At 35.9% G+C, this 16,054-nt stretch overlaps 1 protein-coding gene across 2 annotated transcripts in view; it reads right to left on the bottom strand.

Moving 5' to 3' along the window:
* Positions 1-16,054, bottom strand: part of GUCY2C (guanylate cyclase 2C) — a 78,393-nt gene that overhangs the window by 40,314 nt on the left and 22,025 nt on the right. For both annotated transcript variants that reach the window (XM_032855049.1, XM_032855050.1), the window contains 6 exons: positions 15,846-15,967; positions 13,696-13,792; positions 11,207-11,324; positions 9,435-9,570; positions 5,935-6,020; positions 3,691-3,802 (listed from right to left, as the gene is read on the bottom strand). In XM_032855049.1, the coding sequence (XP_032710940.1) occupies positions 3,691-3,802; positions 5,935-6,020; positions 9,435-9,570; positions 11,207-11,324; positions 13,696-13,792; positions 15,846-15,967 (671 nt within the window). The remainder of the gene's footprint in view (positions 1-3,690; positions 3,803-5,934; positions 6,021-9,434; positions 9,571-11,206; positions 11,325-13,695; positions 13,793-15,845; positions 15,968-16,054) is intronic.

The following is a 16,054-nucleotide window of genomic DNA, read 5'->3' on the forward strand; positions in this document are numbered from 1 at the left end:
CCTGGGATGGAGCCTCACATAGGGCTCCCTGCTCAGTGGGGAGTTTGCTTCTTCCTCTCCACACCTACCCACTCATGTTCTCTCTTGCTCAAATAAATACATAAAATATTTTTTAAAATTGCTTTTTGAAAAGTTGAGCATTTTACAAAGAACAGATCATTCTACTGAATGAAAAATACCTAAAAACTCTTAAAGAAATACATTAAAAATACAAACTAATATTGTCACTATAATTAAGGGAACATAAAAAATTTAAAAAATAATAGCAAAAAAAAAAAAAAAGAAAAAGTCCCAACCAACCAACCACCAACCAATGAACCAAACAAACAAGAAATACAAGAAAATAAGAAATATAAGAAAAAATAATTATAATTCAAAAAGTTATAAAAGAAAAAAGCAGAGAGTTGCAGAAACCCATGAGAAAATAGATATGTTTCAAAAGTAAGTTTGGTTTAAACCTACAAATCTTGCAGTTGGTTCTAGAGATAATTTAAAATAAAAAGCTTGTTAATGAAAAGAAATCAACTTTAAAAGGCAATGATAGTATTGCTTTTCTTTTTCAAGATTGCTTTGGATATTGGGAGTCTTTTGTGGGCCCATACAAATTTTAAGATTGGTCTAGCTCTGGAAAAATGCTGTTTGTATTTTGATAGGGATTGACTTAAATGTGTAGATTGCTTCGGGTAGTATGGACACTTTAATAATATTTGTTCTTCCAATACATAACCATGGAACGTCTTTTCATTTCTTTGTGTCATCTTCAATTTCATCAATGTTTTACAGTTTTCAGAGTACAGGTCTTTCACCTCTTTGGTTAGGTTTATTCCTAGGTATCTTATTATTTGGAATAGGGTTAAAGACCTAAAGATGATACCTAAAACCACAAAAGTCCTAGAAGAGAGCAGAGGCAGTAACTTCTTTGATATCAGTCATGCAATTTCTTTATAGGTATGTCTCCTCAGGCAAGGGAAACAAAAGCAAAAGCAAATTCTTGGGACTACATAAAAATAAAAGGCTCTGCAGAGCGAAGGAAACAATCAACAAAACTAAAAGGCAATCTACAGAATGGGAGAAGATATTTGCCAATGACATATCCAATAAAATGTTAGGATCCAAAATACATTGAGAACTTAGAAAACACTGAAGCGACAGTCCAGTTAAAAATGGGCAGAAGTGGCACTTGGGCAGCTCAGTGGGTTAAGCCTCTGCCTTTGGCTCAGGTTGTGGTCTTGGGGTCCTGGGATGGAGCCCTGCATCAGGCTCTCTGCTTAGCAGGGAGACTGCTTCCCCCCTGCCCTGCCTGCTTCTCTGCCTATTTGTGATGTCTCTCTCTGTCAAATAAATAAATAAAATATTTAAAAAAATATTTTAAAATGGGCAGAAGACATGAACAGACATATATTATTATAATTATTATATGTAATATATATTTTTATATAAATTTATATGTGTATATTATATATTATGTGTATATATGTATATGTATAGATATATGTAAATTATATAATATATAAAAATTTACATATAAACATACAACAGCATAGTATATTATAATTAACATAACTATAAAATATAATTAATAAATATATATTTATATATGTCACATCTTTATATGAAATGGAATATTAGTCAGCCATAAAAAAGAATGAAATCTTGCCATTGGCAATGACATGGATGGAGTTAGAGAGTATAGAGAGTTAGAGAATTAGCATAATGCTAAGTGAAAGAAGAGAAAAAGAAATACTATATTATTTCACTCCTATGTGGAATTTAAGAAACAAAATCAGCAAGCCAAGGGGACAGAGAGAAAGAGAGAGAGAAAGAAAGAAAGAAACTCTTAATTATAGAGAACAATCTTATGGTTACCAGAGGAGAGGGAGATGTGGGCATGGGTGAAATAGGTGATGGGGATGAAGGAGGACAGTTGCTGTGATGAGCACAGGGGGATGTATGGAAGTGCTGAATCACTATACTGAACACCTCAAACTAACACTGTATGTTAACTAACCAGAATTAAAATAAAAACTTGAAAAATGATAACAGTAAACTTGAAATCAGCTCAGGATTGCTTATTGTTTAGAAGAGTGGGAACCTCACTTCCCGCCTCCTCCTTGTTTCTTTGCCAACTGCTCATGGCTACTGAATAAAAATACAAGAATCATTTTTAACCATATTTGACTCATGGGATGCAAGAGGGCTGAAAATATAGTAAGTGTGTCAAACACATTAACACAATCAAGTGCATCAAACCAGAACTTTTCTCTTTATATCATATCAGCCTCAGTTTCTGGCTACAGACCAGGACTGGGAGAGAAATAGTTCTAGTTTATTTTTTAATATTTAAAAATGGTAAATTAATATACTCATTATGGAAAAACTTGGAAAATTAAGAAAAACATAAAATAGCAAAAAAAGAAAAAAGAAAAGAAAAAGTCCCAACCAACCAACCAATGAACCAAACAAACAAATAAATACTAAATACTTCTAGGATCCTATTACTCAGAAGCCACCACTGTTAACATTTTAGAATATTTCTTTATAGTCTATTTCTAACATTGTTTTACAAAGTTAGAATCTCATTAAATAAAAAAAATTGTTTATTTTCCTGTTAATTTACCTTATAAGTTTTCCTATGTCATTTAAAATTCTTTGTAAATAATTATTTTAATTGGCTTATGATATTCTATTTTGGATATATCATCATTTGCTAAATCGTTTTGTTAATGTTTCTTCCATTTTTTTTTGCATCTTTGGGCATAAATATTTGTCCAAATTTAAACTTTTTTTCTCAAGAAATAGATTAGTAACATGAAATTACTTACTATTCATTGTCATAAGCCTTGGCTAAGCCAGATTTTCCTGAGACATTGTTGTCCAGGACATACCTGGCTGGTCCTGTCCAGTGATGGCAAATGTTAGGTGGTTGCATCGGTAGTCGCATGGGTGAAGTCCTGCTCATGGTAGGGCTTTCCATGACATGATAGGAACTCATTTTAAGTAGGTGGGTAGCCATCATGATAACCCACGTATGTATCTGATGAGGAAATGGGGGAGACGTTTGAAGCCACGCTCACTGATGACCAATAGCTGATGGCATCTTGTGTTCTTTGCTGAAATATGTATACTTTGAATTTATTGCGATAAAATGGAATAAGTGGCATTAAGAATACATGTCTCGGGGTGCCTGGGTGGCTCAGTGGGTTAAGCCTCTGCCTTCGGCTCAGGTCATGATCTCAGGGTCCTGGGATCGAGCCCCACATCGGGCTCTTGGCTCAGTAGGGAGGCTGCTTTCCCCTCTCTCTCTGCCTGCCTCTCTGCCTACTTGTGATCTCTCTGTCAAATAAATAAATAAAATCTTAAAAAAAAAAAGAAAGATTACATGTCTTTGTGTTCATTTTGCCAACTGTCAAGTTTAATTTCTATAGGATAAATTTTGTTGGTAGGTAGGACATGTATTACAGAGAGGTATAGCTAAATTAGATTAGGGATATTTTCAGTGTTTAATCAGAAAGGTAATATTCATTAGGCAGGGAAGTAAAGTCCACATTTTACAAACTTGGCAAATCTAATTTAGACAAACAAAACAAATGAAAACATAAAAACGTGTGCTAATTGCATAAACCATTGAATGTACTTACCTTACCTGAAAAGCAACTTCATGGAAACAAAATTCACTAAAGGATATCTTACCCTGGCCTGGGAGATCATTAGGAAGTTTGTGGTTCATCCAGATGAACATGGGGTTGTTAGCCACTGGGGTAGTCTTATTTATATGGGTGTCATAGCTCAAGAGAACCTTGTACTGTGTCAGGGCATGAAAAAGAAGAAGGATGAGCAGAAAAAGACATTTTAGAACGACTTCTGATGAGACGGTCCTGCCCAATGACACTTGAATTTCATAGTAACAATTCTCAGCGAAACAAAGTAATGTTTAGCAGCCAGGAGCTAGCTAGTTAGCAACCATTTATTAGTTCACAGCATGAAAGTAGAGTTAAGCTTCAGGTGGGTCAATTATTTTTGTTTCTTTACAATCGTATGCTACTTTATGCTCATACCAGTAACTCCTACCCAACATGGATTCCTTGGGTCTTTAGAGAACTAGTTCAAGTCTCTCATATTACAAAAAAGTTTAAATAGAGACCAAAAGAAATTACATAGTTAGCTCCAAGTCACAAGATAAGTGAAGTACCAATATTTTTCACAATATTAAGTTGCTACTGAAAATAGTATCTTGAGAAAATGCACTACAGCTAAAATCCATTCATTACCCATTTTGGCAAATCAAGAGGCTCTGAAATAATTCACGTTTAAATTTGTCAATTACATAATTTTCAAATCTCTTCTATCATTTTGCTCTAATGTGCTATCTTGTATGTGATACTAATTAGGTTTCTGAGATAAAAGTTTTCTTTTTCAGCAATCTGCTGATGGGATATATTAGTACATCTTTTTATTGCTGCTGCATATAATGACCAACGTTCTAAATTCAACACCATTCCCTCAAAACTTCCTGGATAAAAGTTTTCTATCTTTAGAAATATACTTTTAACTTGAGAGCATGATCTATAATTGCATATACTAAGTGTAGTAAATATCCTAATATTAGAGGGCAGTACATTGATCTCTATTGAGACTTCCTCTAGATACAGAATAACTTATTCATATCCCTGTGTTTTGAGAACGAATCCCTGGTTTCCCTACATATACATATAATACAGCACAATTGATGGCATTAAATTATCAAAAAATTCAACTACATTTGCCTTCATTGAAAAACTCAGCTAGATTTTCCTTCAGACAGAATGAGTGCACAAAACATTTTTCATACTGAAGAGCAGTTATGAGGCTGATGTGGGATCTTTCTACATGCATTTGCTTCTCTCCAAGAGCATCATCCCAGACATAAATAACTTAAGAAGAGTATAGTTCTCTTTATAGTTACTATAATAACAGGAGCATTGATGAGACTTTATTTTAAAGTATTCCCATGAAGTGTATGTGAAATACAGCATTAAATTCAAGGTTTTTATAGTAACTGAAAACTATGGAGTACTTTTCTGAAACATTGCCCCCAAATTTCTGGTTTAACTTTCTCAATCTAGACATCTTCCCTCTCCTTTCCACATTTTCCATTACAGATATTTTTTAAGAAAGTGGGTCAATATATGCACTAAATATATGACTTAAAGATGTGATAATGATGACATCGGAATATCACATGAAAAAATGAATAATTTTTTCTCTTAGATTCCTAGTTATGTCAGGACATGATGTCTTAAAAAAACACTTTCTACTGACCATTTGGTTGGCAGAACAGGGGCTTTCATACTTTGTGATGGGCACAACTTTGGGTGACATAGAGACAGGTGTTTTATTTTTAAATTAAAAGCTGATCAGTCATCAACTACATGGCATATAAGAAGCCAAGCACTGGAGGCATAGAGAAGTAAGACCAATTCCCTCTATTTAAAGAATCTATATGTAGGTGAGGAGAGAAGAGATAACGTGAATAAGAGCATGACATCATAGGACTGTTTATATGTGTCAGAAAGATGCAAAATTAATGATTTTCATAAGTTCAGATGGAGAGAATAGAGAATGTTTCTTTGAAATTTTTAGCTGTGGAAATGAATAAACAATTCTTAGGAGAGCACAGTCATCCTCTCATTGGTATCCCATCAATAGTCTGGTCTTTATATCAATGTATTCTGGGTGGGTATTTTATATAGCCAATAGAGTGCAGACATTCTAAATAAGGTATGTGTCAAAATGTTTAAAGGATACAGTCCTAAGTAGGTTATAATTGTGACTCAAATAAATAACTTGCAGATTTTAAACACAACTTCTCTGATTCCTTTGTTATAACTCGCCTTGTAGTTATCCTTCTTCATCTAGTCCCTTCACCCCAAGTTCCTGATAAGAAGTTAGACATACTTGGTTGGTTTCCACAGAAGTATACAGAAGCACCATAGTGTTGTCAATATCCCCACAGTCGTCCAAAGTCACAGGACCTGCATGCCCTAGGGCAAAATGAGAAAAAGCTGGAGTTATTCTTTGACTTTTTGACTGAAAAACGAGTTAGATCCTTACACAGTGTATAAAATAGGTTCAGATTGCTCTATTTTACTGAAAAACTATGTTAGTGAGCTAACCAGAAGGAATATTCATTGGCTTTTGGCCCTGAGATCTCTGATGGATATTTTTAAGAGACATGCTATTTAGTATTTAGCTAGAAGAGAACATTTTTGCATTGCAGTTAGGATGAAAATATAATCAGCCAATTAAATCTACTTATTAGTGAAAAAGTTTTTGCTAAGAATATTTACTAAACCAGTAAAAATTCTCCATTTACCATGTGATTTCTAGGATTATTAGAATCAAATTATTAGAATTCAAATATCTAGTTGTCAACAAAAGTATCACAAGGCAGACAAAGAAACACGAAAATCTTGCCAATCAAAAGAAAAAGGAATAAACCAAGAGAAACTATCCCTGAAAAAGACCTGACAGTGGATCTAATGGACAAAGCCTTTAAAACTATCTTAAAGATGCTCAAAGAACTAAAAGAAGACGTACATAAAGTCAGGAAAATGACGTATGAACAAAAGGGAAATATCAATAAAGAGAAGGAAAACCTAAAAAGGAAACCCAGAGGAAATTTTAGAACTGAAAAATACAATAGCTGAAATGAAAAACTCACTAGGGAGATTCAAAGGCAGATCTGAGCAGGTAGAAGAAAGAATCAGTGAACTTAAAGATAGGACAATGGAAATTATCAAATCTGAGGAAGAGAAAAAAAAGTGAAGTGAACAGAGCCCGTGTAACACCATCAAGCAGAACACCATATGCGCTGAGGAAGTCGAAGAAGAAGAAGAAGAAGAAGAAGAAGAAGAAGAAGAAGAAGAAGAAGAAGAAGAAGCAGCAGCAGCAGCAGTAGCAGAAGAAGAAGAAGAAGAAGAAGAAGAGAAAGGGGTAAAGAGAATATCTCAAGAAATAATGGCCAAAAATTCTCAAATTTGATGAAACAAACACTTTCATCCAAGAATTCTTTATCAAAAGAATCTGTCAAAAATGAGGGGGAACTAAGACATTCTGAGATAAGCAAAAGCTGAGTTTGTAACCACCAGAACCTGCCCTGGGAGAAATGTTAAAGGTTGTCCTATAGGTTGAAGTGAAAGAACACTGGACAATAACTTGAAGCCAAACGAGGAAATAAAGATCTCAGTAAAGGCAGATACAGGGGCCGTTATAACATCTAGCATTAATACAACAATAGTCTTTAATTCCACTTTTTGCTTTCTACATGATTTAAGAGATGAATATGTTTTTTAAAACTATTCTAAAAACTACCACTATTGTAACTTTGGTTTGTAACTCTACTTTTTTGATATAATTTAAGAGACTAGTGTTTAAAACATCATGAGTTTATATTTTTGGACACACACGTATAAAGATGTAATTTTGCATCAATTTGCATCAACGTCAGAAGGAGGTGGGTATGGAAGTATTAAAGGAGTGGAGGTTTTGGATATTATTGAAGTTAAACTGGTATAAAGTCAAATTAGAATGTAATAACCTTAGGGTGTTAACTATAATATCTATAGTAACTACAAAGAAAATGGTTGAAGAGTATAAACAACACAATAAGACAGGAATTCAAACATTCCACTACAAAATAAATCAACTACCCATAAAAGAAGACAATAATGCAGAAAATCAGAGACAAAAAAGCTCTAAGACAACAGACAACAAAAAGCAAAATGATAAAAGTAAATCTCCACTATCAGTAATTACTTTAAATATAAAATAGATTAAATTCTCCAAGGATAGAGACTAGGGAATATCTTAAAAAAATAATTCTATATAATATCTATAAGAGATACATTTTAGATTCAAAATCACAAATAGGATGAAAGAGAAAGGATGGAAAAGGATATTCTATGCAAATAGTAACTGAAAGAGAGTGACAGAAACAGAGTAGTATATTCATATGCTAATATAAGACAAACTAGACTTTGTACCAAAAAAAAAAAACCTATAAAGTATTTCTGCACACAATTGGAGAAGATAAAAATAAATGGAAACCTCCATGTTTCCATTTTGCTCCATATTGTTGGAAGACAATATCGTTAAGAAGTCTGTATTACCCAAAGCAGTCTACAGATTTAATACAATCCCTGTCAAATAATGATTTTTTTCTTTGCAGAAATAGGAAAAGCCATCTTAAAATTCATATGGAATCTCAAAAGACCCTAAATAGTCAAGACAATCTTGAAAAAGAAGAACAAAGCTGAAGGACTAACTTCTTAATTTCAGAACTTGCTACAAAGCTACAGTAATCAAAACAGTATGGTACTGGCATAAAGTCAGATGTGTATACAAATGGAATAGAATAGGATGTCCAGAAATCAACCCTTACATATATGGTCAGATGATTTTTGCTAAGAGTGACAAGACCATTCACTGGGAGAAAAGAGAATCTTTAACAAATGGTGCTGGAAAAATTGGATATCCATATAGCTCAAAATGCATCCATGACCTAATTGTAAACCTACAAGTATAAAACTCTTAGAAGAAAACACATAACAAAGCTTTTTGACACTGGATTTGGCCCTGATTTCTTGGATATGATACTAAAGGCACAAGCAACCAATGAAAAAATAGCCAAATTGGACTTCGTGAAGATTTAAAAACTTTGTGCATGACATTATCAACAGGGTAAAAAGGATAGGAAATAGGAGAAAATATTTGAAAATCATATATCTCATTAGCTATTCATACCCAGACAAAAGCCTAAAAAGTAAACAAGTCAAAAAGGGGCAAAGTCTTGAAGAGATATTTTCTAAAGAACATACACAAATGGCCTATAAGCACATGAACAGGTGCTTGATATCACTATTCAATAGCAATTAGGGAGAGGCAATTTAAAATTACAGTAAGCAAACTTCACACTCAGAACATGTGTTGGGAACTTTGGGGTAATATTGTTATGAGAAGTTTTGGTAGTTTGAGAGTAATACAGGGTCCCAGATCCCTAAAGGATAGAAAGGAGATATGGAAGGACCAAAATCAAATTGCAGAGATTTCTCTTCTTGCTAGTCTCTAACACAGTCAGGACATCACTGTCCAAGATGACTTGTGATGAGTTTGTTCATAAGTACAAAGTCCAGGCCATATGCTCTTTCTTTAGTATTGAAAGATTCTGATATCCTGAAGATAAACTGGGGTCCAGATATCAATAATAGCAACCCTCAAATGTATGCAATGGTGTTTATGTCCAAGTAAATTCAAAGTTTAGCTATTGATCTATCTATGGCCAACCCTCCTCTTTGCTTCCCAAAGTCCGTCCATAAAGCCTGAATTTCTTCAGCTTTCTGCAGAAAGTGTTAGTTAAGTTTTGTTGCTGTTGTTGTCTGCTTTTAGGAAACCAGTACCTTCAAAAGTGAGGTTCCTGAAAGCCTGAGCAAATTTGGGGGTGGTAATTGCTTCTCCATTTTCAAGATATGTCTTCAGCACATGTCCAAATAGCAAGATTCCATTCAAGTAGGCAAGAGCAAAGTTATTTTTTGCCTGAATGGGAAAGAAAAATCTTAAAATGAGTTCCCCAAAAGAGATTCTGTTCTTGAGCCTGGAGCAAAACATTCTTGGAGACAGCAGAGTAACTGGAAAGGTAAAGGGATATTAGGAGAATGGTAGGGGTAACATTAAAGAAGTCTTTAGGAAACTATGTCCTTGAGCCAAGGCTCTTTTATTAGCCCTGTGTCAAAATTCTGCCTTTCCTTGGCAATCAATAAAACTGGAACACTGTCTTTAGGGAAGTAATTAAAAGAAATTGTATTTTTTCTTCCCATGATCCTGAAATCTTTCATTTTAATGAGGAAGAACAGCATGAAGCACTGTCATAATTCTTGTGAGATTTTATATAGAAAAAATGTTTGCTTGTAGTGTAATGTTTTCACAAAAAGTAAAAGAGAACAATAGTAAAAACAACTTTTGCCCTTCAGCACCCTGAATGGGGCAGGAAGGGAATTGACTGGATAATATCACTGAACTTGCTTTGAAGACAGTTCTCGACAGTTGCATGGTGGTTATCATAGAGTTGGGCTGGGGATTAAAAGTCTTATGCCCCCGAGACCAAGTAAATTCTGTGAGCTTGGGCATTTTAGACTGCCCACCTGTGAAGAATGACACTTTTGCCAGAGCCTAGCAGCTGGGCAAGTGATATCAGAATATTACACCCAAAAGTATATTTGTTAGAAATATAAAAAGAAAAAAAAGAAAATGTCTCTCATTGGTTTCAATGTCTTTTGCTGAAATCATCTTTTCATGAAACTAAAAGAATCCAGTTAAGATCCAACCCCGGAAGTGGTTTCAGCTCCTAATTTTGGCATGGTTGTAAAACAGAGGGTTTAGAACTGCTAGTCCAGGAAAAAACTGTGAGACTCCCCACGGTACCCAACTTCCCCTATAGCTCTTTGGGCCTGGCCTGTGGCTTGCCAACCCAAGGTTGTTGATGGTCCTCAACATCTCTTTCTCTTCCTTTCTCTTTCCAGTCCAAATCTGCTCTCAGCTGACACTGAGAGCAGAATATATCTGATGAATTTGTTCACACTAAATGTGCAGTGACAAGGCCCAAGGCGGTATTAGGGTCAGGGGCTCCTGCATTATAATAAGGTGGCCAGGATTTAATGTCCAGTTAGAGGTTCTTTTTTCTAGGATAAATGCTACACCAGATGAGATGCTAAGACTCTGCTGGACAAATTCACACAATGGTCAGTTTAATTATAATAGGGGACAATGTCTTAACATAGGAATACCTACCTCTAAAGGTACAATTTTGACATTCCTGACAGCAGAAAGTTGCTTTAGGGTGTAAAGAATGTCATCTTTTTTTTTTTTTTTTTTAAAAAACACTGTTTAGTTTCTACTCTCCTTCAATTAACAGGATTTCTTCCTGTCTTCCCACAGTGTCACTTCCATTCTGATGTAACAATTGTTATAATTGTTGTGTTGGTCCAGAGCCCAGCACAGTGACCTATGGTAAGAGCTTTAAAATCAGTAATCTTGCACATAGTTGATCTCAGTTAAAATTTGTTGAGTGAATGGGAGTAAAAAAAAAAAAATTGCTACTTCAGAATTTGGGTCTTACATAGGAGAATAATATCTTACCCTTGACAAAGAAAAGAGTAGCACTCATGAAACTTACCAGTGATAAACCCCTGGAGAAAGAGCTAATGGAGGTGAAATTCCCAGGAGGCAATGTCAGGACAAGGACATTTTTCATATAGTCGGGGGCTGTGACATTTTCCGTGAAGTAATGGTTACTGTAATAAAAAGCACAAGTTCCTCATGAAATCATACGGAGCTTCTACAACTCCCACAAATTATAGCATCAGCCTTGAAATAGTTGAAAACATTTTTTTTTCTGGTATCCTGGACAAATGTCTACCTTCCCAGATAGGGTTACTGATGTATGATGTGCTAGGCTGGGTCAGAGGGCTGTGCTTGCTTCACACCCACAAGTGGGAAGGAAGATCAGAACATAGAGACTTCTTCAAGGGAGGTTTTTTTGAGCTCTGGACATGTGAGCTAGTGCTTGCTTTCAAGGCTTACTGGCTTTTAGTTTATATGTGGAAACTTTCTTTTATGTGCTCATAATATCCCAGATATACTGGGATAGGATACAGAGAAATTTTATGAATTAAATTTATGGTGAAACATGAGTATGAAAAGACTAAACATTTTCTCTAATGCTGTAAGCTCTGTGACGTTAGTGTATGGTTGTGTATCCCCAATCCTAGGCAATAGTTGGCCCACCGTGGACTGTCAATACAGTCTAAGATTGTGTTGCAATTCTAAACTTCCAAATCATTTGAGTGTTTTAATATGCAAGAATCTGACATGTTTGAACTTGTATAACTAGGATAACCATAATTTACTATGCAAACAATAGGTGAACACATCTATGCTCTGGGGACTAGGTTGAATATTTTGCTCATATTATCACATCTAATCCTAAAAGTCCTCCTATGAAGTGGGCCTCTTTATTCTCATTTTACAAAAGAGAAGTTTTAATCTCAAGATTCTAAGTAATACCCAAGAGTTAAATGAACTCCAGATGGACAGTTTAAAAAAAAATTGTTTAACTGTGGTGTGATTTTGGGAAACCCAAATCAACTGTCCAGAAAAAAAAAAAGTCAAATGAACCGAAGTGTGAGAATTAGAATTCGAAACCCAGTTAATGTCAATTTTCAAATGAATCTCACGATCTTCCCCAAACATACCCAAGTGTCCTTTGAGAACAGTGACAAAGGGATGCCAACACTTTGTCAGCTGGTTGAGGATTTGCTAAAAGTAAGATTACACCAACCTGGCTACATCAAAGACTCCTTCCAGAGGGTAAAGCAACTATTGAAAGAAGCTGTCAATGTGACTGTAGGAATGAAATATCAATAACTTTGCCCTCTTTCCTGTATTTTGCAGCTAAAGTTGATTGATTAGATTATCTTCATGAACAACTAGTAATCAAATAGGCCTGCAGTTCCTATGCTTCATTCCTCTTAACACTGAGACAAGCATATACAGTGTGGGTGAGATGACTAGGCAAATATGGGAGATATCAGTGCAGTAACAGTATCCAGTCTGAGTACAGACAGGTAATGATTAATGATGTGGTCAGATAAGTGAGGTCATACGATCTAGTTAATGGGGCAAGGGGCACAGATGCACCAGAGACACCTTCTATAAACTTACTCTGACTCAGACACTAACTATCTTGGCATGGTTTGTTGGCTCTCCAACCATATTAGAAGATGAGTGGTAAAATATAACACTGTTAATTATACTCTAATTTAAAAAATAAAAATTGAAATATAAGAAAAGGAAGAATGAAAGAAAGAAAATGAAGGAAGGAATGAACAAAGGAAAATGGAAGGGGTTTGTATTCTCCAGAATTTTCTCTCCTTAGTTCCAGAGAATTACAGAGGATAAAATCACCACTGTGGCTGTACCACAGAGGGCAAAAAAGCAAATTATTATTTTTTTTTTGAAGATTTCTTTATTTGACAGAGAGAGAGAGTATACAAGTAGACAGAGTGGCAGGCAGAGGGAGAGGGAGAGGGAGAAGCAGGCTCCAGGCTGAGCAAATAGACTGATGTGGGGCTCGATCCCAGAACCCCAGGATCATGACCTGAGCTGAAGGGAGACGCTTAACCAACTGAGCCACCAAGGTGCCCCAACAGCAAACTCATTTAACTAGAACTTTCTTCTTACCAAAGGTGGCAAGGGAAAAATCATCTAGGATCAAAGGTCATTAGCAATAGAAGGCAGAGATATGGTCCACATTCTAAAAAATAATGCTACTGGGTTATTAGTTGATTTATCACTGCCTGGAAAAATACCTTACAATCAGGCTGGAGACCAGGGTCTGTGTAGATGAATGGACATGTGGGTTTAATGGGTCATTACACTTCTGTTTTAGACATGATAGTGATGTCAAAGGTATAGATGTCTGCTAAGGCTACAGTTAATTAAATCAATATGACAGTGTGTTAAAAGAATAAAACATTGATTTAAAATATTATCATACTGACCCCCATGCGAGTCTGTGAGAAGCAAGAGAAAAGAGAATGCATCTTGTGGAAATCCTGGGAGTCTTTCTGAAAAGAGGAGAGTTCTTTCCCATATTGTACCTACTTGAATAGATCCACTAGAATAATGACAATGTCTTCAGCCACTGCCCGGTCTCCCCTGAGGTTGCCAATGATGCTTGGTGAACCACACATAACAATCACTGGAGGAGAGAGAACAAGACAGGGAGGGAAATACACAACGGTCTATATACAAACAGGTGGGAACCAGTTACCTGAATCTGAACCCAGGATGTGCATGCTATATTTATGTTTTAAGATTAACATCAATTCTTCAATTACTCTGTCTTCCGATTTTTGTTTTGTTTTGTTTACAGGCGTAGAGTCAGAGTAGAGCTGTAAAGGATCTTAAAGAGAATCCTCTGGTCCATTCCCTTAATCTTATTGATTTAAGGAGACTGGAAGCCAAGATGTCAGAGGATTAAAAATGAGTCCATGGCAGAGCTCTAATTGTCAAGTTTATGAATCTGGTTCAGTGTTTATTCCATTTTACCAGGTTGGACTAGTTACAAAAACTATTTCATTCATAAGTGAAGTACACCTCAGCAACTGTGAAAAAGATATAGTTGAGTGAGAGAATTTACGTAGTGCTCCTAAGCAACTTTCTTTGGGCTTTGTTTATAGCTGCTGCTGCTGCTTTTTCTTCTTTTTTAAAGATTTTATTTATTTATCTATTTGACAGAGAGAGAGACAGTGAGAGAGGGGACACAAGCAGGGGGAGATGGAGAGGGAGAAGCAGGCTTCTCACTGAGCAGGAAGCCCGACATGGGGCTCAATCCCAGGACTCTGGGATCATGACCTGAGCCAAAGGCAGATGCTTAACTGACTGAGCCACCCAGGCACCCCTGTTTATAGCTTCTTAACTCAGAACTCAGTCTTAGGGATTCAGTGTCAGAGTCCAATCTGATTCTGCGAGCTTTACCACTCTTTGCTACCAGATTTCCTGAATGTGTGACTATGAGAAAGGGGAGATGGGGGACACTTCACTGGATCTTTTTATTTCTTTTATTTTTTTAAAGATTTTATTTATTTATTTATCTGAGAGAGTAAGAGTGAATTTTACCACTCTTTGCCACCAGATTTCCCAAATGTGTGACTATGAGAAAGAGGAGTTGGGGGACACTTCATTGGATCTTTTAATTTTTAAAAAATTTTTAATTTTTAAAAAGATTTTATTTATTTATTTGAGAGAGAGAGAGTGAGCGAGAGCATGAGAGGGGAGAAGGTCAGAGGGAGAAGCAGACTCCCCACAGAGCTGGGAGCTGGATGAGGGACTTGATTCTGGGATTCTGGGATCATGACCTGAGGTGAAGGCAGTGGCTTAACCAACTGAGCCACCCCTGTGCCCACTAGATCTTTTTATATACTATGTTGTCCAGTTGAATTGTAAACACCTTAGGAACATGAATACTTCTTTTAAGGGCATTTATGCTTCTTTTTCCCCCACATCTTGGCAATGTTTTGTACATGGAATTTTCTTTTTTGTTGTTGTTGTTGTTGTACATGGAAGATTCTCAATATGGCAAAAGCTTAATAATGACAGCAGATGATGATTTGAGTCATACTAGGAATTCCTGCCCAGCAAGCACCTTCCCTTGTAGGAAAGGTCTGTAATTGATTCTTTTGCTCCGATATATTCTTATTTGTAAAGATAATTCTTGGAAAGTGAAACAAAGTAAGGATGATTTTATCCCATACTTGACCTGTAACTGGGAGATCCCTGGGCCTCTAAGTACAGGGACAGAGGAAAGTGAGATGATCTGCTAACCTTATAATTTTAATTGAGGCCAGATATCAATAAACATATCCTCTTGGTCATCATGGGACCAGGGTTCAGAATATGTGAGGATTAGTCACAAATCCAATAACAGATGGCACTGAGGTCAACTTAAAAAGCAGTTTATCGATGGTGGGTCACGATGTCATTTTGGCTTATAAAGGCTAGGCTTTCATTATTACTTTCACATTATATTTAATTACCTTCCTCCTTTCTCTCATAGGATAAGGTTTTAATCAACAGGAGGAACAGTATGGTGGAGTTGCATGCAACTCGAGATCTCCTCAAGTGAACAAAATGTATGGAGGTAATGACAACAGCATTATTATCTACAGTGGTAGATCTGTCAAAACCACTCATAGAGTGAGTGGTAGTTGTGAGGAAGAAGTTGGCAAAAAATTATCTCCATGTCTCCTTACCATTGCTTTTCCTGTTCTGGTTCGTTAAGATATCCTGAAACTGGTCATTTCCCCTCAGTATTTCCTTGAAGCTGAGTTCCTGAGAAAAATAGGACACTCCAGCCTCCAGAGCATTGAGGTACCTAAGCAGATAAAAGACAAACTCTAAGAAACCAGCTTAGTTTCTTAATGGCCTCCAATGTTGTTTGCTCATGGTTTACTGGAACTTG

Source organism: Lontra canadensis, unplaced genomic scaffold (assembly GCF_010015895.1).
Source record: "Lontra canadensis isolate GAN:19392208 unplaced genomic scaffold, GSC_riverotter_1.0 scaffold9, whole genome shotgun sequence".
In the NCBI taxonomy this organism is placed as follows: domain Eukaryota; kingdom Metazoa; phylum Chordata; class Mammalia; order Carnivora; family Mustelidae; genus Lontra; species Lontra canadensis.